General features: G+C 48.1%; 1 protein-coding gene across 2 annotated transcripts in view; it reads left to right on the forward strand.

Moving 5' to 3' along the window:
- Positions 1-26,811, forward strand: part of EFHC1 (EF-hand domain containing 1) — a 32,108-nt gene that overhangs the window by 4,785 nt on the left and 512 nt on the right. For both annotated transcript variants that reach the window (XM_083178757.1, XM_083178758.1), the window contains exons 5-9: positions 1,482-1,674; positions 5,903-6,123; positions 8,722-8,862; positions 19,271-19,484; positions 20,495-20,636. In XM_083178757.1, coding sequence (XP_083034883.1) covers positions 1,482-1,674; positions 5,903-6,123; positions 8,722-8,862; positions 19,271-19,484; positions 20,495-20,636 — 911 coding nt within the window. The remainder of the gene's footprint in view (positions 1-1,481; positions 1,675-5,902; positions 6,124-8,721; positions 8,863-19,270; positions 19,485-20,494; positions 20,637-26,811) is intronic.

The following is a 26,811-nucleotide window of genomic DNA, read 5'->3' on the forward strand; positions in this document are numbered from 1 at the left end:
ATTCCGCTTAATACATGGGCTGAATACATTGTTCCAGAGCGACCTTAGCTAATTTGGGGGCAGATGTATTAAGCCTAGCGAAAAGATAAACTAGAGATAAAGTGGAGAAAATGTAGAAGGAGATAAAGCACCAGCCAATCAGCTGTGTTTGAAATATGACAGTTGGAAGTTGATTGGCTGGTGCTTTATCTCCTTCCACTTTTTCTCCACTTTATCTCCAGTTTATCTCTTCGCCAGGCTTAATACATCTGCCCCTTGATGCCTTAGGCAAGATTTTGGTTGGTGCCCCCAAGCACTGTTGCTAGATTCACCCCTGAAGCATTGCTCCTTTTTCACATTACATCACAGCGTATTGCTCATTATACAAATTACATTGCACACTGCACCACACAGTAGTACCCATTAGTTTATACATGTTATGCCACACAGTAATAGAGACACTTATACACATAATGGCACACATTATTAATGCCTCTAAAGGTCCATACACACTGGGAAACTATGCCCAGCATGTATGGACAGTGATGATCGCGTTTATCGCTGGGGGAAAGCCGCTCAGTGCATACACACTAAGCGGCTTTCCCCCTGCCCGGCGCCGACGGAGGGGAGAGGACAGCTTTGCATAGCCTAGAGCTATGCAAACCCGTCCTCAAAGCCGTTCATCTGCTTGTATTACCAGCAGATGAGCGGCTTTCCCAGTGATGATGCGGGAGCGCGCAGCAGCGCTCAAAGTCGCCCAGTGTGTATGGGCCTTTACACATTATACCACACATTAGTAATACCTTTTACACATAATGCCACACAGTAATTCCCCTTACACATTATACCAGACATTAGTAATGCCCTATTACACATAATGCCACACAGTAATTCCCCTTACACATTATGCCTCACTTTAGTAATGTCCTTATACACATAATGCCACACAGTAATTCCCCTTACACATTATACCAGACATTAGTAATGCCCTATTACACATAATGCCACACAGTAATTCCCCTTACACATTATACCAGACATTAGTAATGCCCTATTACACATAATGCCACACAGTAATTCCCCTAACACATTATACCAGACATTAGTAATGCCCTATTACACATAATGCCACACAGTAATTCCCCTTACACATTATGCCGCACTTTAGTAATGTCCTTATACACATAATGCCACACAGTAATGAAGCTTACTTGTATACCCCACATTATTACAACCCAATCACCTGGTGCTCCCCCTGCTGCAGGATCAGCTGTATGAGATGCATGCCCCTAGGCGTTTGCTTATGCCTAGGCCTGGCTCTGCATTGTACCCATGGCATGGAACAGATTCTGTGCTCAAGGTCCATTGATGGCAATGTATGGTGCCACCACCTATGTGGTTTGTAGTCTCAGGGCACAATGGGTCATGGGCCTCATTACAGTCGTAAATTAGTGATGACTTCCTTGGCTGCCTTCATGTCTAGCTTATGTTTGCCGCCACAGGTCCTACGTTTCTTCTCTATGTGGGATAACTCGGAGAGCATGTTTGGCGAGACTCTCCCGGTCATTATACACTATTATCTGGTGGACGACACTGTGGAGGTCAGGGAGGTGCATGAGAGAAACGATGGAAGAGACCCCTTCCCCGTGCTGATGAAGCGGCAGCGCATTCCGAAATCCGTGAAAGATCTAAAAGGTGAGAAGATGGGTCAGGAAGGACTGGAGAAAGGGACATCTTAACGTAAAGGCACAATGGGCAGCTGCCCAGGGCGCCACAATTCTAGGGGCTCTCTAGCAGGGCTGGGTGGTGGTGGTCTCACAATGGTGAGGCAGAACTCTCCGGACAGTGAGCTATCCACCAATCACAGTGCTGACAGCCATTCACGGTGCAGGACCGCGGTAGGGACAGGCCATGATTTATTTTTAAGTTGGTTATCATGAATAGGTGGGTAGGGAAAATGCTTTGCCCGCGGTGATATTAGAATGCCCTGGTTGGTGATATAACACCACTCTGTTCCGTCACATAACGCCGCTGTGGGGTTTTATAACACAGAATGCATGTTTGTAAAGCCGGAATGCGGCTTCTTATATCTTGTGGGTATAATTGGCAGCGTGTTTATGGAATAAGGAGACGTGGGAACTTATCATTTCATTACATTTCATCAGCCAGGTGAGGATAAAGGAAGAAATATTCCAATTTTGAATCACGTAATGACTTCTGTGATCAGCAGAGAGATTTGCTGCAGTGTAATTATGTGTCATGCTGGGGGGGGGGGGGGGGGGTGTTAGTGAGTTTTAGTCCATTTAAAAGAGAATCGGATTCATTACTAGGCATCATTTTAATCACTGAAATAATGAAATAAGTCCTAGCCTGTACGTTTTTAATTGTACATTCTGAAAGATATGATCTTTCCCAAAATGTAACCATCATATGACCACAGTTTATAGATAGAGGTGTAGGGTGGAGACATGGCACCTGAAGCAAGCCATGCCCTCCCCATGGCATTTTAGTGCCAGTTCCACATAATGCCCCCAGTAGTGCTGCATAGTAGTAGTAGTTGTAGTAGGTTTATTTATAAGGCGCCACAAAGTGTCTGCAGCGCCGTACATAGCAAACAAAAAACAAATTACAAGGTAACGTACAGGGTGTGTTGATAAAATACAGCATAAATAGGGTATAGCTGGTAGAACTAAAATCAGCATCAGTTCTGAAGTAGTTGTGGAAATTGTCGAGGAGACTGAAGATGAAGTAGAGGAAGGGAAGAACAGGACAGGAGCACAGGTGAGGTAAAGAGGTAGGGTGAGTACGTGAGGGAGGAGGACCCTACTCATAAGAGTTAACATACTAAAAGGAGGTGGGTGGATGAATGAAAAACAATAGGATAAGTAGGAACGGAGGGGAACGGAGGCAGGATAGGAGGATCAAAAGAGGTTAGGAGGAGGGATAGGCTAGTCGGAAGAAGTAGGTTTTGAGGGAGCGCTTGAAGGAGGTAAGGGAATCAGAAAGCCTGATGGGTGGCTTGAGGTTGTTCCAGTGCAGGGGGGCAGCGCGAGAGCAGTCTTGGACACGGGAGTGGGAGGAGGTGATTAGGTGAGAGGTCAGTCGGCAGTTGGCGGCGGAGCGAAGAGGACGGGAGGGAGTGTGGAGGAGGAGAGAGCCTTGTAGGTGGTGGTGAGGAGTTTAAAGAGAACCCAGAAAGGAATGGGGAGCCAGTGAAGAGATAGACAGAGGGGGGAGGCGGAGGTAGAGCGGCAGGAGAGGAAGATGAGCCTAGCAGCAGCATTAAGAATGGATTGGAGGGGGGCGAGGCGGGCGAGAGGTAGCCCAGAGAGAAGGATGTTGCAGTAGTCAAGGCGGGAGATGACAAGAGAGTGAATGAGAATTTTGGTCACGTCAGTGGAGAGGAATGGTCTGATGCGCGAGATGTTGCGGAGGTGAAAGCGGCAAGACTGTGAGAGAGCACGAATGTGGGGGTGAAAGAGAGGGAGGAGTCAATGATGACACCGAGGCAGCGCGTTTGGTCGGTCTAGGTGATCTCGGTTTCACCAATGCTGATGGAGATAGTTGGCGAAGAGGGGATGTTCGGAGGATGGAAGATTAGAAGTTCAGTTTTAGCCATGTTTAGTTTCAGGAAGCGTTGGGTCATCCAGGCTGAGATGGCCGTAAGGCATTCGGAGACCTTGGACAGGAGTGATGGGGATAGGTCGGGGGAGGAGAGATAGATTAGGGTATCATCAGCATAAAGGTGGTAATGGAAGCCATAGGAGCTGATGAGGGTGGCCAGAGAGGTGGTGTAGAGGGAGAAGAGGAGAGGGCCAAGGACTGACCCTTGGGGAACACCGACTGGCTGCGGGGTAGTAGGAGAGGAGGAGCTCGGAGTGGAGGCGGAGAAGCAGCGATCGGAGCGGTATGAGGTGAACCAGGAGAAGACCATGCCAGTGATGCCAAAGGAGCGGAGGGTGTTGAGCAGGAGAGGGTGGTCAACAGTGTCAAAGGCAGCCGACAGATCAAGCTGGATGAGGATAGAGAAGAGGCCTTTGGATTTAGCTGATAGTAGATCAGTGGAATGTAAAGGGCGGAACCCGGATTGGAGGGGGTCTAGAATGGAGTTAGCAGTAAGGTGGCTTAGGAGACGATTATAGGCCAGACGTTCTAGGAGCTTGGAGGCAAAAGGGAGGAGGGAGATGGGCCTGTAGTTGGATGGAGAGTTGGGGTCCAGATTTGATTTTTTGAGAATTGGGGAGACAAGAGCGTGTTTGAAGGAGGAAGGGAAGATCCCTGAGGATAGGGAAAGATTAAAGAGGTGAGCCAGGTGAGAGCAGACTGATGGACTGAGACGACGGATAATATTGGAGGGGATAGGATCAAGCGGGCAGGTGAAGGGAGAAGCGGATTGAAGGATAGAATGGACTTCAGCGGCAGTGGTGGGGTAAAATGAGGACAGGGGTGGGAAGGAGGGGAGTGGAGATGTCGGAGGGGAGGAGGGAGAGGGTGAGGTCATGGCAGCAGTGATGGCAGTCCTGAGAGAGGAGATTTTGGTTGAAAAGTGGGTAGCAAAATCAGCGGCTACGATGGAGGACGGAAGAGCTGGAGGAGGGGGGAGAGCAAGGAGTTGAAGGTGGCAAAGAGCCTGCGGGGGTTGGATGATTGGGAAAGGATGAGGGACTTAAAGTAGGATTCCTTGGCCAGAGCAAGGGCAGAGCTGAAGGAGGAAAGAATGAATTTGAAATGGAGATAATCCGCGAGGGAGCGTGATTTCTTCCAGAAGCGCTCAGCAGTGCAAGAGCACTTTTTAAGGAATCGGGTGATAGGCGAGTGCCACAGTTGGGGGTTGGAGCATCGAAGGGGGATAGAGGAGGGAGGGCAGGCAGAGTCCAATGCTAAAGATAGGGTGTCGTGCTTACACACATAATGCCCCCAGTAGTGCCACTTACACACATAATGCCCCCAGTATTGCCACTTACACACATAATGCCCCAGTAGTGTCACACACACACTACTACCCCAGGGCTGCTGGCGCCCTCTACAGATTTCGGCTCCTGAGCTTGCGCTCTACAAGAGCCACTCCCCCTATGCTCCTGTTTATAGACTGGGTTATACTTTTAAATATATATAGATAGAATATACAATAAAAAATGGTCTATTCTGGACAGAGAGCCTGGACAAACCATGTTGGTTTAAGGTTTGAGTGTTCTGCAGGGTGATTGTTTGGGGCCACTACCAATAAAAATGTTGAGATATGCCAGCGATGTTATTGACAAATATAACTATACATATAATACTCCATGCAGCACAAATGTGCTAACCGCACTGTACTGTCCCAAATTCACATTATGTCACACAGAACCCCCAGTTCCCATTATGCCACACAGAACCCCCAGCTCCCATTATGTCACACAGAACCCCCAGTTCTCATTATGCCATACAGAACCCCCAGTCCCCATTATGCCACACAGAACCCCCAGTTCCCACTATGCCACACAGAACCCTCAGTTCCCAGTATGCCACACAGAACCCCCAGCTCTCACTATGTAACACAGAACCCCCAGTTCCCATTATGCCACAGCACCTCCCACACTGGTGATGTTAGATTCCATTAGGTCGATATATATTTGGACACTGACACAAGTTTGGCTCACAATGGAGACACAACTGAAGGGCGCATCATCAGTGATATCAAGCATACACATCGGACGATGTTTTGATTTTGGCGACTCGACTCATTGCAATAGGCAAAATCAATAGGAATATCGTCCTGACGGCGGCCATTTTCTCCCAGGAGAGGTGCAAATATTGTTTATCGTCTGTATTCCGCAGTCCTATTATATAAACACTTATTGGTGTTCATTTCTAGCGGATTTTCTATTCCTTTCTCCTCACCAAATAATTTCTTCTTCCATCCTCTGTTATCCTGTTCCCACAGACACCTTCCCCAAGTGCGTCTTAGAAATATCCGACAAGGAGGTCAATGAGTGGTACTCGCCCCAAGAGTTCATTGTGGGCGATTATGTCACCATCATGGGCCGCCGGTTTTTCCTGTACGACTGCGACGCTTACACAAAAGACTACTATCAGCAGAAGCTTGGGATCTCGGAGGTGAAATGCGTCGACGTAAAGAAAAAGGAGGAGGAAGAAGTGAGGCAGGTAATGTACCCCAGGAGCTCTGTGATAGGTTATACAACGTCCAGCCAATCACCTGCTAACTGCCATGTTACAGCCTGTGTTTGAAAAAAGTCATTAAAGAGCTGATTGGCTGGACGTTTATCTCTCTTTAAAGCTCCGCCGGACGAATGCTCCCCCCCCCCCCTCCCCCGAATCCTCTCAATACCATGCAAGGGTGTGAATGAGCAAATATTCTCAGTAAGGCCTTGCGGAATATGGGCTTGATTCTGGTTCACTTGCTAAAGCAAATTCTCTCTCTAAGGAAAATAAAAACATGCTGTACTGCAGGTGGGGCAGATGTAACATGTGCAGAGAAGTTAGATTTGGGTGGGGTTTTTACTTCAAACTGATATCTATATTGCAGTGTAAAAATAAAGCAGCCAGTATTTTTCCTGCACAGAAACAAAATAACTCACCCAATCTAACTCTCTCTGCACGTTACATCTGCCCCAATGGCTTTTTCCTTAGAGAATTTGCTTTTGCAAGTGAATCAGAATCATGCCCTATGTGTGCACTATATAATTACCAGTAATGTACATCACGCACCAACACTACTCCTCTATAGGTGGCAGAGTAGATGTCCCAGAGCTGGTGCAGACACCACAGAGGTTATTACCAAGCATTGGGTTGTGAAACCTGGCGCGTCTGATCAGGACGGTGCCATCAATTTGAAGGGGCAATACTTTTACCACCCATGTCTTGCCCTTTAATATATCAGGTGTAAAATCAGAAGTGCAGGACTTTTCAACCCGACACTTCGTAAATACCCCCAGGGGTGACTAGCACACCTTCTTTTCCCATTAGTCAGGGTCTTGAGGTACAAAGCTGGGATCATGCTCCCTACAAGCATAGGGAATGTGATATACAGGGTGAAATGTAATAGGGTAAGAGATTCAGAAAGTGAGAGATTTGGTAAGAAATCTTTTCTTTTTAAAGCGGCAATCATTTACACTGCAAAATCAAGCTGGTTTTGCGGTGTAAATGATTGCCGCTTTAATTAAACCTGGAGATTTCTTACTAAATCTCTCACTTTCTCTCTAATCCTAATAAATTTCCCCCATAGTTTTTATATGACTGCAGGTCACATTGCATACATAAGTGAGACTGAGTCTGTCAGCGATGTGAGGGCCTGGGACTGAGGGCAGTGTTCAATGAAAAAATTCTCTGTGTTTTATGGCGAGTTTGTGCTTTTCTCGCGTTGGACGGAGACTTTTGCTCTCAAAAAGCGAGCAACCCTATTCAACGTGCACATCTCACCGTCTTTCTAAGTGATTTTCGCCATGTCTCTCCGTGTAGCAATTCTCCATCTTTTCATGGAGAAGTGGAATGTGAACTTTTAAAATAAAAGTTTTTTTGTTTTAATTTTGGTGTCAAAAAAATCAGGAATTTTATTCTGTGAAAGGGAATGCTGTTTTTATTCATGTGCTTATAGCACATGAATATATATTTAATTAAAAAAAAATATATATATATTTTTTTGGTACTTATGTAGTATCTGGGCTGCCGATTTCTAAATCGGGTCGGATCGGGAGATCGCATCGCATCGCATGCGACCATGCGATTCGATGCGATGCGATGCGATGACCCGATTTTTCCATAGGAATCAATGTTAAAATGGACTGAGTCCATTTTAACATGGAATTCAATGGGAAAAATGGGTCCTTTTCATACCCCTACTATCCAAGTGGGCATGGAGTTGGATATAAACCTGTGGCGAGCGTAGCGAGCCACCGAGCCCGTAGCGTGGCGAGCGAAGCGAGCCCCGCGAGGGGACGAATACCGTCCCCTCGCGGGGCTCGCTTCGCTCGCCACGCTTCGGGCTCGGTGGCTCGCTACGCTCGCCACAGGTTTATATCCAACTCCATGCCCACTTGGATAGTAGGGGTATGAAAAGGACCCATTTTTCCATAGGAATCATTTTAACATTGATTCCTATGGAAAAATCGGGTCATCGCATCCGATATCGCATCCGATATCGGATGCGATGCGATGCGATATCGCATCGCATCGCATCTGATTGTATGCCTTAACTTAAGGCATACAATCAAAAAATCGGCAGCCCAGATACTACATAAGTACCATTTTTTTTTACACAGAGCAGCCAGCAGGGGGCCGGGAGCCGAGCCGCTCATTAGATATTCAAATATTCACTGCACCCGATCATTACATATGCATGATCGGGAGCAGTGAATACACGGTCCCCTGCTGGCACCCCCCGGGGGGGCAGCCTGTGCTGCCTGGCTCCCGGGGAGCCCACCTCCCCCCACATACGTTCTGGGACAGGCAGGGAGACTTCCATCTCCCTGCCTGCCGCCGTCCTCCGGCTCCCTGCAGCGTCACCTCATACGCTGGATTGGCTGAGACTCGCCACGAGGGACGGCGAGTCTCAGTCACATTGAATAGTGTATAAAGTGCCGTGACAGAGAGTCTCCAAACATGGCGAATCTCCGCAAAAACACGGCGAGAGCATTGCGAGCGGAAAAAAATGCTCGCCATGCACGGAGAATATTGTCATTGAATACTGCCCTATGTCGCTGCTCCCCCAGTTACTGACCGCACTCTCCATCCTTGTGTCACCAGGAGATTCCTCCGTACAATGGCTTCGGCTTGCTGGAAGACTCACTCCAGAACTGTCTCACTCTGGTCCCCAAGCCCCCGAAGAAAGACGTCATTAAAATGCTGGAGAATGACCACAAGGTCCTGCGATACGCGGCCGTTCTGGTGAGAAGTGTCCTGCTCTATATCATACCTCAGGTTGTGGTCTCCATGTGAGGACGGATGGGTCAGGGGTCCCGGAACGGCTGTCATTACAGATAAATACAGTGATGTCTAATCAGTCTATATAACGGACTCACACTCACACACTACCATACACAATGCATCTCTCACACTCACATATTCCCATACACAAGGTTCTTCTCACACTCACACACTCCCATACACAAGGTACCTCACACACTCATTTCTGTAGTGAAGTGGAGTCCTTTTTTTCGTGCAGTTTTCGTGGCCTTTTTGCAGAGATTTCCGCGTTATGTATGAATTTTTGCCTCTTTTCCGAGGTACGCGGTAATGCAGACCTCCGTCGGAATAATTTTTTTTTTTGTGCGCATATGCAATGACGTTTTATGTTGTCATAATGCATATGACATTGCCTTAATATGCCACACTCCTCACCCACCTTTACCCCAGGGTTGCCCACTCTCCCGGAATGGCCGGGAGTCTCCTGAAAATCGGGTCCCCCTCCCGGCCCCCCGGAAGGGTGGGCAACCCTCCCGGATTCAGGGGGGACCCCCCCTGCGCCCCGGATCGCGGCATTAAAATGCCGCAATCCTCGGGTCTCAGAGGAGGGGGCGGAGCTAAAATATCACAGTCTTGTCATTTTAGCCCCGCCCCCTCCACGGAGATCCGTGAAATCGGCAGATTGCCATCATGGGGCGGGGCTTAGTGACATCACACTTAGACCACGCCCCCTGAGCGGCTGCTGGAATTCTCTTCTCCGGGCTTCTCCCGGAGAGGAGAATTATAAAGTTGGCAACCCTGCTTTACCCTAATCCTATCTGGCACACACCTCACTCCAATGTGCCTCACACCTCAATGCCTCTTGCCTAGCCCTGATGATCTGTGCCTCACACCTTCCAAAAAAACACAATCTTGCCTCCCAGACAAGTACAATACATCCCACAAGCACAAACTGTTTCCTAACTGACCAAAAAAAACACTGGAATTACCTTATACTTTAATAATTGACCTGTCACAACTGCAGTTCGCCAGCAATACAAGGCGAATTAATACATAACACAGCGCGTCAGGTGCAATAGACCTCTATGGTATCAGCTGCCGCGCCGGAAACTCTGCGATAGTTCAAGCCGGCTGAGTTTTTTCAAGAACAAGGAAACAAAACTTTATTAATACATCACACGAACACTCTGCGGAAGCGAAAACGGGATGTCAGCGCAACGGTAAGCGTTGATACATCCCGGCCACACTCACAATTATGAACCCTCCTACACAAATATCTCTCACACATTCTCCCCCACACACTGTCTCTCTCTCTCTCTCACATTCTCCCCCACACACTGTCTCTCTCTCTCTCACATTCTCCCCCTCACACTGTCTCTCTAACACATTCCCCCCCTCACACTGTCTCTCTCTCACACATTCTCCCCCTCACACTGTCTCTCTCTCACACATTCTCCCCCTCACACTGTCTCTCTCTCTCTCTCTCTCACATTCTCCTCCTCACACTGTCTCTCTCACATTCTCCCCCTCACAGTCTCTCTCTCTCTCTCAACATTCTCCCCCTCACACTGTCTCTCTCTCTCTCACATTCTCCCCCTCACACTGTCTCTCTCTCTCTCTCTCTCACACATTCTCCCCCTCACACTGTCTCTCTCACACATTCTCCCCCTCACACTGTCTCTCTCTCACACATTCTCCCCCTCACACTGTCTCTCTCTCACACTGTCTCTCTCACACAGTCTCTCTCACACACATTCTCCCCCTCACACTGTCTCTCTCACACATTCTCCCCCTCACACTGTCTCTCTCTCACACACATTCTCCCCCTCACACTGTCTGTCTCTCTCTCACACATTCTCCCCCTCACACTGTCTCTCTCTCACACATTCTCCCCCTCACACTGTCTCTCTCACACATTCTCCCCCTCACACTGTCTCTCTCTCTCACATTCTCCCCCTCACACTGTCTCTCACACATTCTCCCCCTCACACTGTCTCTCTCATAGAAACATAGAATTTGACGGCAGATAAGAACCATTTGGCCCATCTAGTCTGCCCCTTTTTTACCCTTCAGGTAAACTCAACCCTTTTTAATCCTTATTTCTTTGTAAGGATATTCATATGCCTATCCCAAGCATGTTTAAATTGTTCTACTGTCTTAGCCTCTACCACCTCTGATGGGAGGCTATTCCACTTATCCACTACCCTTTCTGTGAAGTAATTCTTTCTAACATTTCCCCTGAACCTACCTCCCTCCAGTTTCAGTGCATGTCCTCGTGTTTTATTACTTGTTTTCCTTCGAAGAAAATTTCCCACCTGTACTATGTTAAAACCCTTGATATATTTGAAGATTTCTATCATGTCCCCCCTTTCCCTTCTCTGCTCCAAACTATACATGTTAAGATCTTTTAGTCTATCCAGGTAAGTTTTGTGATGTAGGCCATGAACCATTTTAGTTGCCCTTCTTTGTACACTCTCCAATGTATTTATATCCTTCTGAAGATATGGCCTCCAGAACTGGACACAGTATTCCAGATGAGGTCGTACCAATGACCTATAAAGTGGCATTATTACGTCTTTTTTTCTGCTACTGATTCCTCTCCCTATGCAACCAAGCATCTGACTAGCCTTCCTCATTGCTTTGTTACATTGCCTCCCTGCCTTTAAGTCACTTGAAATAGTGACTCCTAGATCTCTTTCCTCCTCAGTAGTTTCCATTATAGTACCCTTGATACTATATTGAGCCTTTGGGTTTTTGAGTCCCAAGTGCATAATTTTGCATTTTTTAGCATTAAACTGTAGTTGCCATTCTCTTGACCAATTCTCAAGTTTACTTAGATCATCAGTCATTTGATTTACCCCTCCTGGTGTGTCTACTCTGTTGCATATCTTTGTATCATCTGCAAAAAGGCATACTTTCCCTTCAATACCATTTGCAATGTCACTGACAAAGATATTAAAGAGCACTGGTCCAAGTACAGATCCCTGGGGTACTCCACTGGTAACATGTCCCTCCATAGAATGCACTCCATTTACGACAACTGTCTGTTTCCTATCCTGCAACCAGGTTCTTATCCATTTAATTGTTTTATAATCCAATCCCACACTTTCAAGTTTATTTAGCAGCCTGCGATGTGGGACAGTGTCAAATGCCTTACTAAAGTCTAGATATGCCACATCTACAGCCCCCCCTTCATCTAGTATTTTGGTCACGGAGTCAAAAAAGTCAATGAGACTTGTTTGGCATGATCTCCCTGCAGTAAAACCATGCTGTTTTGGATCCTGTAAGTTGTTTAATTTAAGATATTCCACTATTCTTTCTTTTAATAGTGTTTCCATTATTTTCCCTACTACTGATGTAAGGCTCACTGGTCTGTAGTTACTTGCTTCTTCTTTGCTTCCGCTTTTGTGCAGTGGAACTACATTTGCTTTTCTCCAGTCCTCTGGAACTGCACCTGTATCTAGTGACTGGTTGAATAAATCTGTTAATGGCGCTACCAACACATCTTTTAGTTCTTTTAGTATCCTTGGATGCACTCCGTCTGGCCCCATTGATTTATCCACTTTCAGTCTTGAAAGTTCTGTTAGGACTTTCTCCCTAGTAAATGTACCTCCATCTACCTTATTTTTATAAATGTCCTTGCAACTTAACTGTGGTCCCTTCCCTTCTCCTTCTATAGTGAATACAGAGCAAAAGTAATTATTTAGCTGATCTGCAATTGCCTTGTCTCCCTCCACCAAATTCTCAGTGTCTGTCCGCAGTCTTATTATTCCTCCATTTGATTTTCTCCTTTCATTTATATACTTAAAAAAAGTTTTGTTTCCTTTATCTACCGACTGAGCCATTTTCTCCTCAGCTTGTGCCTTGGCATGCCTGATCACTTTCTTAGCCTCTTTGCGTCTGGCAAGATACACTTCTTTGTCATTATTATTTTGAGTCTGCTTGTATGTCCTAAAGGCCATCTTTTTTGCTTTTACACTAGTTGATACCTCTTTTGTAAACCACACTGGCTTCCTTTTCCTGGTACTTTTCTTAACCCTTTTGATACAAAGGTCCGTTGCCTTTAGTATTGCACTTTTTAATTTTCTCCACCTCTCCTGCACTCCTTTCAAGTTCGTCCAATCCGCTAATGAGTCGCTTAAACATCTCCCCATTTTTGCAAAGTCAGCCTTCCTAAAATCCAACACCTTAGTTTTTGTGTGACTGGAGTTGGACCCTGACTTGATACTAAACCATACTGCTTGATGATCACTGGATCCCAGGTTCTCACCCACATATATGTCTGATATCCTGTCACCATTTGTGAGTATTAAATCTAATATTGAGTCTTTGCGAGTAGGCTCCCTCACCAATTGCTTGAGAGAGGCTCCCTGTAGGGAATTTAGAAATTTGCCACTTGTAGATGATCTTGCAAAAGACTCCTCCCAATTCACATCAGGTAGATTAAAGTCTCCCATGATTATGACTTCTCCCTTTAAAGCCATTTTAGTGACATCAAGCAATAGGCTCCTGTCCAAATCCTGCCCCTGGCCTGGTGGCCTATAGATGACCCCAGTACGAATAATGTCCTTCTCCCCCATTTCTATGGTCACCCAAAGGGCCTCAGTTTTTTCTTCAATATTTTGTATTAAAGTAGCATTTATGTTTTTCTTTACATACATTGCTACCCCTCCTCCGATTCTTCCCATTCTGTCCTTCCTAAATAAATTGTATCCTGGTATAGCTACGTCCCAGCTATGGTTCTCATTCCACCATGTCTCTGTGATAGCCACAATGTCTAGGTCATCCCTTGTCATTATTGCTATTAGATCAGGAATTTTGTCTCCTAGGCTTCTAGCATTTGCACACATAGTTTTAAACATTTTGCCTGTGCATCTGTTATTCCTAGCCATGTTCATACAGTACAAAATCGAAATCTAAAGTTGAAATTACCTGTTTGATGATGTTGTTCAATGTCTGTTTTTATTTTTTTTTTTACTGTTCAGAAAAGCTGCAGGTCACTAATTCTAAGAATATAGTGAGTCTGTTCAGGTCAGGTTTCACCTGAACACTAATGGCCAAATGGTCAAAGGAGATAATTTGCACTGTGTTTGAGTAGACATCAGGCAGAATGCAACACTAAACTATGCTTCACTGAACAACTTCACCAAACAAGTAATAACAATTACAAACAATTCATTCTCCCCCTCACACTGTGTCTCTCTCTCTCTCTCTCTCTCTCTCTCTCTCTCACATTCTCCTCCTCACACTGTCTCTCTCACATTCTCCCCCTCACAGTCTCTCTCTCTCAACATTCTCCCCCTCACACTGTCTCTCTCTCTCACATTCTCCCCCTCACACTGTCTCTCTCTCTCTCACACATTCTCCCCCTCACACTGTCTCTCTCTCACACACATTCTCCCCCTCACACTGTCTCTCTCTCTCTCACACATTCTCCCCCTCACACTGTCTCTCTCTCTCTCTCACACATTCTCCCCCTCACACTGTCTCTCTCTCACACACATTCTCCCCCTCTGTCACACTCTGTTATATTGTGTGAATACCTGGTACTCTGACATCACCTTGTCAGCTGATCTCAGCAGCCTATCACACCCCTACAGCTGAGTGATACTCCCTGTGAGAATTCCCACTGGTGCCAGAAGAAGCAAGGTGTTATTTCCCTGAGCTACATGCTGTTCCTTGTCTCCCATGTCAAGTGAAAGATTCTGTTATCTGGCCCAGAATTGCAGTTGCTGTAATTCCCTGCACTCCAGCTAAGTACTTGTCTGCAAGTAATCAATCCTGCAAATACCTGTTCACCAAGCTCATCCTGCAAACTCCAGTGTTACCTGCCTATACAGCTGACTGCAATCACCATCTGCACAGTACCTGGGGAGATCCACTCATTCAGTCTCTGTTCACTGCTTGTTGGTTTCAAGCTCATACCTGAAGTCATCCAGTGCTGCATAGTATTATCAGTGTCCAGTGTCTCAGGTACTCACACCATTCCAGCATTATACCTGTGTGTATCCAGCCTTCTGATTTACTGTTACCGACCTGGCTATCCCTGTGACCTGCAACTGCTAAATCCTTATCTGCACTACACTCCCTGATATCTGGTACTGACCTGGCTATCCCTGTGACCTGCAACTGCTAAATCCTTGTCTGCACTACGCTCCCTGATATCTGGTACTGACCTGGCTATTCCTGTGACAAAGAACCTGCTCAATCCCTGTGTACCTCCAGCCATCTGTTATTTGCTACCGACCCGGCTATACCTGTGACCTGCACCTGCTAAACCCTTGTCTGACTACTGCTACTTCCAGTGTAACCAGCACCTGTACGAGAAGCCTGGGCAGAGGGCCGCGACCGACGTGCCAGGTGCCGCAAAAGCCCAAATCCCGCTTGGAGGGGTCACTGGCAGAAAACCCCTGGCACGGTTAGACTCTGCGCCTCTGCTCAGGTACAGTCAAATTCTCACACAGGTAGTGTCCTCCTCTGTGATCCGTGACAGATTGCTTCTGGCCCAATAAAAATGGACACTGCTGGTCAGACCCAGGTGACAGACCTTCATGTGGACTTAATGAAGATATGTGAGAGGTCGCAAGCATCCATGTTGCATTATTTAGCTGATTGTTTTACCATGGCTTCTCAGTCCCAAAGACTTTTTGCTGACTCAGTTAACCCTTGCATTCCTCCAGTCTTTTCCAATGAATTTGCTGGTAATCTGAAAACAGATGACTCAGTTAAAGGGACCACTCACAATTATTCACAGACCTTCCAGTCACCAGGTATCCAGACTTCTGTGAGACTGAGAGTTTTTGGGCAGATGTTAGAGCAGCTGCAAAAGATATTAATCAGGATTATTCAGTTTCTACCAGAACTTTTTGAAAAAATGCCTGATTCCATTAAAACCCCAGCGCAAGGCACTGCATTTAAGGAGTCTGTTGATTTAGGAGCCCTAAAAACTGAGATAACGTTCTCTGGACAGAAAAGAGAGAGGCATCAGAGCTTTCTAAGGCCCAAGTTGTCGGAAGCTGAACGCCAACGGCGCAAGGAATTGCAACTTTGTCTTTATTGTGCGGGTCCTGATCATTTCATTGAGAATTGCTCCCTGCGCAAATCCAGGAATCAGAGTAATGGCATCAGTGATAAAACATCTCGAGGGTCCTCATCAGTGCCAGTTTGCACCATTCAGACTATGGGTGTTAAGGAGAGTGTCCAAAGAGGAATTCAAGTTCAAGATTGGGGTCCTGTGACAAAAGCACCCAATTACAGGTTTGGACTTCAAAAGAGAGTTTTCAAATCTCTTAAAGTCAGTGGGAAATCTGTTCCTGCAACATCAGGAGGAATGACCGATGTTTCTATCGATGATCGGTTCCAAGGTCAAAAACCCGATTCTGAAAACCCTGAAAAGGGTGTTACGTCAGTCCAGCCCCAGGAGGGGGCTCCGTCAGTCCAGCCCCAGGAGGGGGCTCCGTCAGTCCAGCCCCAGGAGGGGGCTCCGTCAGTCCAGCCCCAGGAGGGGGCTCCGTCAATCCAGCCCCAAGAGGGGGCTCCGTCAATCCAGCCCCAGGAGGGGGCTCCGTCAATCCAGCCCCAAGAGGGGGCTCCGTCAATCCAGCCCCAGGAGGGGGCTCCGTCAATCCAGCCCCAAGAGGGGGCTCCGCTAATCCAGCCCCAAGAGGGGGCTCCGCTAATCCAGCCCCAAGAGGGGGCTCCGCCAATCCAGCCCCAAGAGGGGGTTCTGCCAATCCAGCCCCAAGAGGGGGTTCTGCCAATCCAGCCCCAAGAGGGGGTTCTGCCAATCCAGCCCCAAGAGGGGATTCTGGCCTTCCAGCCCGAGGAGGGGCCTCAGAGCATCATACCCCAAGAGCGCCCTCAGAGTATGGTGTCCCAAGATGGATCATTGTGTGGCGTGCCCCAAGATGGATCATTGTGTGGCGTGCTCCAAGATGGATCAGTATGCCATGCCCCAGGAGAGATCTCCAGTCCCAGTAGGGTATCTGGTCTTGTAGACCTAGGAAGGGCATCTGAATTTGTAACTCCAGAAGGGGTGTATGATTTTTTTTCTCCAGGATGGGCAGCTGAGCTTCTAATGCCAGGGGAGATGTCTGAGTTGGCAGTTTCAGGAAGTGACTCCAGTGCCTCCAGTCCTAGTTCAGTTCTGTCTATACAGTCAAGTGGAAACCTTCCAATACTGGGTCCCAAAAAAGAAGTAAAGTTTTCCGAAATGAATAATATTCCAGCAGTTGTGGACTCTTCATTTGATTCTCTGCCTAGAAGTTTAGAGGATGGTCGACCATCCGTTTATTTCGATGGAGATCTGGATCAGTTTTATGCATTGGTTCGTCAATATCTTGCCGATGTGGATTCGGGATTGCTGACATCGCTTTCTTCTTCCAAGGTTGTGAAATATTTCCTTTTGGCCTTTAGGGGTAAGGCTTTGGATTGGGCTAACCCACTCATAGAGACCAAGGATCCTATTTTAGAAGATCTCTCAGCTTTTACTGAAGCAGTTCTACAAAGGTTTGCTCCAAAAGCATCAAGATCTGTACCAGGTCCGCAGTCTGCTATTTTGAGACTCGGGGTTGCTTCCTTGGTCTCTCTTCATGACGACTCCTCTAGGTATTCTGGTTCTTTGGATTCTTCATCCATTTCTGATACTACTGTCAAAAAGAAAAACATGGTTCTAACACTAGACCAGGACTCTGATTCTGATTTTGATCCCGTAATGGATGAAGCACCGTTTCCTGGTGGTCCTATATTTCGGAAAGCAGTTTTTGTTGAACCGGAGATTCCACCTCTTCCAAGTAGATCAAGTCGTTCCCGAGGAGGGAAGAAGAGTCGTCGAAAGCATTAATTGCTACCAGTCCAAGGGGTGTCCGGAGGCCACCCATTCAGGGGGGAGTAATGTCACACTCTGTTATATTGTGTGAATACCTGGTACTCTGACATCACCTTGTCAGCTGATCTCAGCAGCCTATCACACCCCTACAGCTGAGTGATACTCCCTGTGAGAATTCCCACTGGTGCCAGAAGCAAGGTGTTGTTTCCCTGAGCTACATGCTGTTCCTTGTCTCCCATGTCAAGTGAAAGATTCTGTTATCTGGCCCAGAATTGCAGTTGCTGTAATTCCCTGCACTCCAGCTAAGTACTTGTCTGCAAGTAATCAATCCTGCAAATACCTGTTCACCAAGCTCATCCTGCAAACTCCAGTGTTACCTGCCTATACAGCTGACTGCAATCACCATCTGCACAGTACCTGGGGAGATCCACTCTCAGTTTGCTCATTCAGTCTCTGTTCACTGCTTGTTGGTTTCAAGCTCATACCTGAAGTCATCCAGTGCTGCATAGTATTATCAGTGTCCAGTGTCTCAGGTACTCACACCATTCCAGCATTATACCTGTGTGTATCCAGCCTTCTGATTTACTGTTACCGACCTGGCTATCCCTGTGACCTGCAACTGCTAAATCCTTATCTGCACTACACTCCCTGATATCTGGTACTGACCTGGCTATCCCTGTGACCTGCAACTGCTAAATCCTTGTCTGCACTACGCTCCCTGATATCTGGTACTGACCTGGCTATTCCTGTGACAAAGAACCTGCTCAATCCCTGTGTACCTCCAGCCATCTGTTATTTGCTACCGACCCGGCTATACCTGTGACCTGCACCTGCTAAACCCTTGTCTGACTACTGCTACTTCCAGTGTAACCAGCACCTGTACGAGAAGCCTGGGCAGAGGGCCGCGACCGACGTGCCAGGTGCCGCAAAAGCCCAAATCCCGCTTGGAGGGGTCACTGGCAGAAAACCCCTGGCACGGTTAGACTCCGCGCCTCTGCTCAGGTACAGTCAAATTCTCACACAGGTAGTGTCCTCCTCTGTGATCCGTGACACCCTCACTGTCTCTCTCTCACACACATTCTCCCCCTCACACTGTCTCTCTCTCACAAACATTCTCCCCCTCACACACATTCTCCCCTACAGACTGTCTCTCTCTCTCACACATTCTCCCCCTCACACTGTCTCTCTCTCTCTCTCATTCTCCCCCACACACTGCCTCTCTCTCTCACATTCTCCCCCACACACTGTCTCTCTCTCTCTTACATTCTCACCCACACATTGCAGCTCCTCCCCCAAGACTGAAGGATTTCTCGGTGACATCATTGGTCCTCCCCCAGCCAATCATGGTGGCTCCAGTCACTCTTTTCGGCTGATTGGCTGTTCGGGGCTCCAAAGACGCACATGTGAAATCTTTAACATGGGCATCTATGGTGGGAACCGCCCATAGACGATGACTTCTTGTAAATCCTGACCAGAGAACTTAGCTGACCTATCGCATTTCTCCATTTACCATGACTCCGTACTCACCCAGAATGCCCCTGTAACGCCATTCTCCTTCCCCAGGACTCCATGAACCCCGTAGATAAAGGCCGGCGCTTCATCCTGCACTACTATCTGTCTAATGACATGATCAGTATCTTCGAACCCCAAGTCCGCAACTCCGGGATCATTGGAGGCAAATTCCTAGAGAGGATCAAGGTTCTCAAACCAGGCTGCACCATTGACAACCCAAGCTACTACGGGCCGGCTGACTTTTCCATTGGCGCTATGGTAGAAGGTGTGTACCTCGTACCCAGCTATTCAGCGACCACTTGTCCATGTTGCATACGCCAGTAGTAGCGGTGTAAAAACTATGCTTGGGAAATATATAGATGATATACATTAGAGGGTTTTTACTTTGTGGTTATATAATGTGTTTGTTACATATATAGAACTTTACGCTTATGCTATCGGATGCAATGGGACATCGCACATTGCATCTTACGGTGACGAAAGTGCCCTCTTCCAGTCCCCAAAGTTGCATGCCATCTGCAATGCCACTTTGGGTGCTCAAAGAGGGCAGGAAGCAGGTGGCAGAGTAGCGTAATGCTGTGAAGGAGCACTGGCTGGCTGCGGGGATCAGCGGTGACGGCAGAGTTTGAAAATAAAAAACAGTTTAAAACACTGGGGGGGCCGTTTGATTAGCTGAAAGAGAGCTCAGCCAATCAGAGGCCACAAATTCAAGCGACTGCTGTTTGGCTGAGAGAGCTCTCTCTCAGCCAATCAGAGGAGCGCCCAGTGTTTTTTTTTTTCAAATTCCTCCGTCACCGCTCACCCCTGCCGCCTGCCATCACTGCGTTACTCCAGTGCTCCCTCCGGCCCCCTCTCCCCCGAACCTGCCGTCCGCTGAAATCGCTCCCTCCACCTGCCGATTGCATTCGAGCGATAACATGTGGTTAAAAAAACCACATGCGATTTGCTCCTACAATTCGATAGATATTATGTGTAGCACATAATATCTATTAACGCGTCATTCAACCGACGGGCCAGCACATCGCATCGCATGCAATCATTTGAGTTATCGAACAGATGTGGTCGAAATCAAATATCAGAACATACTATACAACAAGGGATTAGCTACTATAAACATAGGTTGAACTAGATGGACGCAAGTCTTTATTCAGCCTCAGCTACTATGTAACTATGTAATTGTATGCAATATCTCATAAGTGTATGGGCTACATTACATCTGAGGCTCTGTCTACAAATATGTCATCTGAATTCTGGGCCCTTTCTGCATTTCTCCAGTCTTCAGCTACAGATTTATCATCACTGACGCGGACAAATATGTTTTAAACTACATCAAGGAGAACGCAGATCGGTTCCCGTCCCAAGTGCTGAATTCATTGGAAAGACACTTCCTCCCGCAGGACGGAGAGAGAGTCCCAGGGTAAGAGGACCGCCGCTAGTATTACAGACTACGATATACTGGATTGGACTGGGCACCATTATATATTACTGTGTCGCTGTGTATAATCTAATAGACATTGGGTCTACCTTCCTCTTGGTGGTCTTATTTTCTGTGTCTCTTGGGTTTGGCATTAACCACTCCAATAGCATCACTGTGCGACCCCTTGCATGTGGTCAATGGTTGCCCTAGAACTCCCTCTAGTGGTTGCATGTAGAAACACAGAAGAATAAGGAATTATCAGACAGTTTAGAGCTGTTATTATCAGTGGCGTTACAATGGTACTGCAGCCTAAGCGGTGGCTTGGGGGAGCCGGCGCTGTGGGGCCGCATGGTCTCTGCAGATTCCACCGGGACTGGCCATCTGTCTGTCCATGTGCACTGCCGCTGGGTCAGTGGTCCTCCCTGCAGAGTACTACATCACCGTACATCGGGAGAACACACAACAAAAATAAATAACCAATGGTGGCCACCAATCTAACGGCAAAGCCATCACCATACGATGGGAAGCATCCAGGACTGCAAACCATTGCTTTTTGATCACCATCCCTAGGGTGGTGTCTCCTGCTGCACTAGATCACTAGAGATTCAGTGGGATCAGTATGTGCAGGGAGAGCTAGCCAGTACAGCCACGTAATTATTTTATTTCAGTTCCAGAGATCTCCCACTTGGTGGCAGCAGAGTACTGCCTGGGGAGCTTGAGGGTAATTCAGACCCGATTGCAGCATTCCAGCATTCAGTTAAGCCTCCGTCCCACTAGAGCAGGCATTCCCAACCACGGTCCTCAAGGCACACCAACAGTGCAGGTTTTAGTGATATCCAGGCTTCAGCACAGATGGTTTAATCAGAATCACTCAAGTACTAATTAAGTCACCTGTGCTCAAGCCTGGATAGCACTAAAGGTGCCCATACACGTACCAATTACCCGGTACTTTTTGTGATAAAATAGCATCGTTGTGCATGGGATGCAAAGCTATTTTAGCACAAAAAGTACCGGGTAATTGGTACGTGTATGGGCAGCTTAAGGCCTGCACTGTTGGTGTGCCTTGAGGACCGTGGTTGGGAATGCCTGGTCTAGAGCAGGGGCGGGCAATTATTTCAGCTGGGGGGCCACTTAATACTTCCAGCAAATATTCGAGGGCCACACTCCAGAAATAGGGGGTGTGGTCACTTTTACACATCATGCAATGCAATAGTAGGCCATTTATACTTGTCCCTTACATTAGTAATGCCACACACCTGCCCCCATTAGTAATGCCGCACACCTGCTCACCATTAGTAATATCGCACACCTGCTCACCATTAGTAATATCGCACACTTGCTCACCATTAGTAATGTCGCACACCTGCTCACCATTAGTAAAGCCGCACACCTGCCCCCATTAGTAACGCCGCACACCTGCCCCCATTAGTAACGCCGCACACCTGCCCCCATTAGTAACGCCGCACACCTGCTCACCATTATGAATGCCACACACATGCCCCCATTAGTAACGCCGCACGCCTGCCCCCATTAGTAACGCCGCACGCCCGCCCCCGTTAGTAACGCCGCACGCCCGCCCCCGTTAGTAACGCCGCACGCCCGCCCCCGTTAGTAACGCCGCACACCCGCCCCCGTTAGTAACGCCGCACACCCGCCCCCGTTAGTAACGCCGCACACCCGCCCCCGTTAGTAACGCCGCACACCCGCCCCCGTTAGTAACGCCGCACACCCGCCCCCGTTAGTAACGCCGCACACCCGCCCCCGTTAGTAACGCCGCACGCCTGCCCCCGTTAGTAACGCCGCACGCCCGCCCCCGTTAGTAACGCCGCACGCCCGCCCCCATTAGTAACGCCGCACACCCGCCCCCATTAGTAACGCCGCACACCCGCCCCCATTAGTAACGCCGCACACCCGCCCCCATTAGTAACGCCGCACACCCGCCCCCATTAGTAACGCCGCACACCCGCCCCCATTAGTAACGCCGCACACCCGCCCCCATTAGTAATGTCGCACACCTGCTCACCATTAGTAAAGCCGCACACCTGCCCCCATTAGTAACGCCGCACACCCGCCCCCATTAGTAACGCCGCACACCCGCCCCCATTAGTAACGCCGCACGCCTGCCCCCATTAGTAACGCCGCACACCCGCCCCCATTAGTAACGCCGCACACCCGCCCCCATTAGTAACGCCGCACACCCGCCCCCATTAGTAACGCCGCACACCCGCCCCCATTAGTAACGCCGCACACCCGCCCCCATTAGTAACGCCGCACACCCGCCCCCATTAGTAACGCCGCACACCCGCCCCCATTAGTAACGCCGCACACCCGCCCCCATTAGTAATGTCGCACACCTGCTCACCATTAGTAAAGCCGCACACCTGCCCCCATTAGTAACGCCGCACACCTGCCCCTGTTAGTAATGTCACACACCTGCTCCCATTAGTAACGCCGCACACCTGCCCCCGTTAGTAACGCCGCACACATGCCCCCGTTAGTAACGCCACACACCAGCCCCTCTTTAGATATTCCAAACACCTGCGTGCCAGCCTTGAAGACTGCCGCCGATTGCATCTCCATGCAGTCATGGCTACTCACCCATCCTCGGCGGCGGTGCTGTGGCTGCAGTGACATGGCGGGGGGGGGGGGGGCAGCTTGGTGCTGCTGTGTGTGTGTGTATAATGGCGGCTATGTGTGCATGTGGCTTAGTCCTGCGGCCTTCCGCACATGCGCCAGCTACGCACAGGCTGAGCGGCAGCTAGACAGGACTACGCCGTGCGCACACACAGCCACCATCAGACACACATACAGCAGCGGCGGGCCAGTCAGGAACTGTTCACGGGCCGCATGTGGCCCACCCCTGCTCTACAGTGAAATCCCACCTTGCGAATGCATGTGCTCGTTGTGTGATGTATGTGTACGGCTACAAATCTGTTCTCGGTCGTGCGAATATGTTCCAATACCAATCGGAACAGGCTCACCATCGAATGACATCTACACTGGGCACAACGCATTGCAGGCTCAGAGCCGGACACTACCAGCCTTTCCCTGAACACTCCCAGCGGCCTTTTCTCTTAGCACACCCACTAAATGGCGGGTTACCGCCCCCAGAGGCCTACCTCCTATCAGTTACCTGCGAACGACTGGTGAATACAAAAAGTAGCAGGATCTCATCGCAGGACAGCCTCGCGTGTGTACTACGGCCATACAAAAATCCTCCGCTGTGCGAATTCACAGCCGTGCTATCAGGTCTGAATTACCCCCTGGTCTTCCTGCCTTCTGGAGCCCAAATTCAGCCAGAGAAGGTGATGAGACCCCAACAGTACCCTGGAAGTACTTTTTGGAAGGAACCATCTCCTGCGCCTGGTGTCTGGTTCCCAGTCCAGGTGGTTACAGGCCCAGAGGACTGACTGCGTCACACTATCCATTATGGACAATGTTATATGTGGACGTGCCAAGCACAAGCTCATAACTTCATCGGGTAAGGGACCCAGGACGGGCGGTATATGGTCGTTAGGTCGACCACTGAAGGTCAACACCTGAAACAGGTTGGAAGGTCCACACATGCATTAGGTCGACAATCAAAAAGTTGACATGGGTTTTCCCTTTTTTTTTTTTTGAGCCGACATGTGCCGACAGGCGGTATTTCATGCCCACCATCCACTAGGGCATGGAGGAGAATAGAACAGTGTGCCAACCCTGTCGACCTTAGCCATGTCAACCTATTTCAGGTGCCAACATAAGGCTTGTTGACCTTCGGTTTTCGACCAAATGCATGTCGACCTAAATTGGGCCAACCCACTGACCCTCTACCCGTCAGAGTTCAGATGCGCAAGCAGGTCCAATATCCGACCCACGCACAGGACCACGGATCGGATAGATGTCAAACATCAGACTTGTCCACTGTTTGCCCAATTTCTCTGCCCGATCTGTTGGAATCAGGTTAAAAGTTGCCGAATCAGATGTATATGACCGGTGTAAGATTCTACAGCAGAAACATATTAGCTGTGTAGCTTTCTAGAATGCAACAGAAAAATTAGTGTTTGCTATCGGCAACGCTTCCCTTCTTCATTTTTAAAAGCTTTAAAATGTCCACCTCATGGGGTAAATTTACTAAGATGTGTATTCTACTTCACATGCGATGTTGCTATGGGCAACCAATCAGATCCTGTCTACTATCTTCTAGAGGGTGGTAAATAAATAAGAAGTATATTCTGATTGGTTGCCAATAGCAACATCACATGTGAAGTAGAATACACATCTTAGTAAATTTCCCCCCATATCTCCAGGTGTGCAACTATATCAATACACCTAAAGGAAACTACAGACCACCCGCTCGTCTGTAATCCGGCCAAGTTCAGCTATCTACATGAAAAATACGAAAATAGTCAGTAAGAACATTACATGTAATTAATCAGCATCACAACGTACCCCTCACACAAAATACAGATATTATTCACCATAATCAGCATTACTGCGCTGTCCCTGCTCATGGTAACAGTCTGCGCCGGTATAAATAAGCCTAGGAAATGCAATCTCCGACAGAACATCTCCTTCCGGAATTCCCTCACAGGCCCAGAGCAGCACTAGGAGATTGGCACCATCATCGCAGCAGACGTGGCTGGGAAACGCGATCATTCCCGGACGATGAATCACCAGGGCTGGGTGCAGGAGGCCGAGGACAGAGGCTTCTCAGACAAATTCTGCTTCTTACTAAAAATACAGCAAACACGTCCTGGACAAATAGCGGAATCATTCCAGTCCTGCGTCTTCCAAAGTAGCTTACTGCAAACGGATTTTGATTCTAACGATGGAGCTGATTTTACCTCTCTCTCTGCACTCCGATTGTCACAATTCACTATATCAAAAAGGGTCACAAACTCCGCCATTACAGTCCATGTTTTAAGGCTAGCCGTAGTAGGCACAGGTGGGCTCAAACACGGATATCCTTACAACCTGTGTCGTAATGGCGGAGTTTAGGAAACTGTAGATGTTGGGGCAACACAGAGGATGGCTGGCGCTCACGTAACTGCGATAGAAAAGTGCAATCATTCAAATATTGATTGGTTGCTATGGGTTACTGCACAAAATCTGCACAGCTGTTTTCATAACCTCCTCCAAGAGATACATTTATTAAAGCTTCTAAAAATAAAAAAAGGGGATGTTGCGCATAGCAATCAATTAGATTCGGTCTATCGTTTTCTAAGATGCAATACAGAAATGATAGACAGCCTGACTGGTTGCTATGGGAAATTTACTACAGTGACTTACTGGATATGCAGTGATGCAGTGATGCAGTACCTGGATTCTCCCAACACCAGGTTCCCCCATTGTGACCACCCTTCAATCCTCGGTCATCATTGTAGACATACTAATTCTGGGTACACACCAGCACGATGCAAAACGGCAGCGAAATGGCCCAAAACATGGTCAATTTACATACAATCAATCGAGATTGTATCTAAATGGGCTCATTTTGGGCCAAATCGTCCTGGTGTGTACCCCACAGGCTTCGGAGGATGTGTATTTTACTTACGTGCACTTTGTTATATCAATGCTCCAGCGTAATCTCTGCCCACGATAAGCTGTGGTTGACACGTGTATTTCCCATATGAGGAGAAGCCCCTAACAACCAATCAGATTTGAGGATTTTTTTTTAACAGAATGCACTTAAAGGATAGCTAAAATCTGATTGGTTGGCAGCGCAGTCACTGGTTTCCCGCCGATTGTACCATAGGTCTCACATTAAAATCCTGCTTAATACAAGTATGGGTTCTTTAGGTGAACAGTGTCTAGGTTAAAACAGTCAAAAGGTCAACCACTATTGGTCGACAGTCAAAAGGTTGTCACAAAGTCGACATGGTCAAAATGTCGACACAAGCAAAAGGTCAACATGAGTTTTTCATGGAGTCAGCTGTCAGCTCCGGCAGGCCGCGGTCCACCCGCATAGCCACGGGAACGCTCATTGTTCCCATGGGTGACCCCGTCCGCCCCTGGTTCTTGCGAACGGCTCAGCAACTATGCAAATCGCTGAAGCCCTTCGCAAAGTGGACCGGCACATGCGCTAAATATACCATGCCCAGAGCCTCAGACATCGTAATGGGGCCGAATTCCCCCCATTCCAAGTCCATTAGATCAGGGCCTATATACATAAGTGTGGGTGGTACACATTCCC

This window comes from Crinia signifera, chromosome 3 (genome assembly GCF_055691185.1).
Source record: "Crinia signifera chromosome 3, ASM5569118v1, whole genome shotgun sequence".
Classification (NCBI taxonomy): Eukaryota; Metazoa; Chordata; class Amphibia; order Anura; family Myobatrachidae; genus Crinia; species Crinia signifera.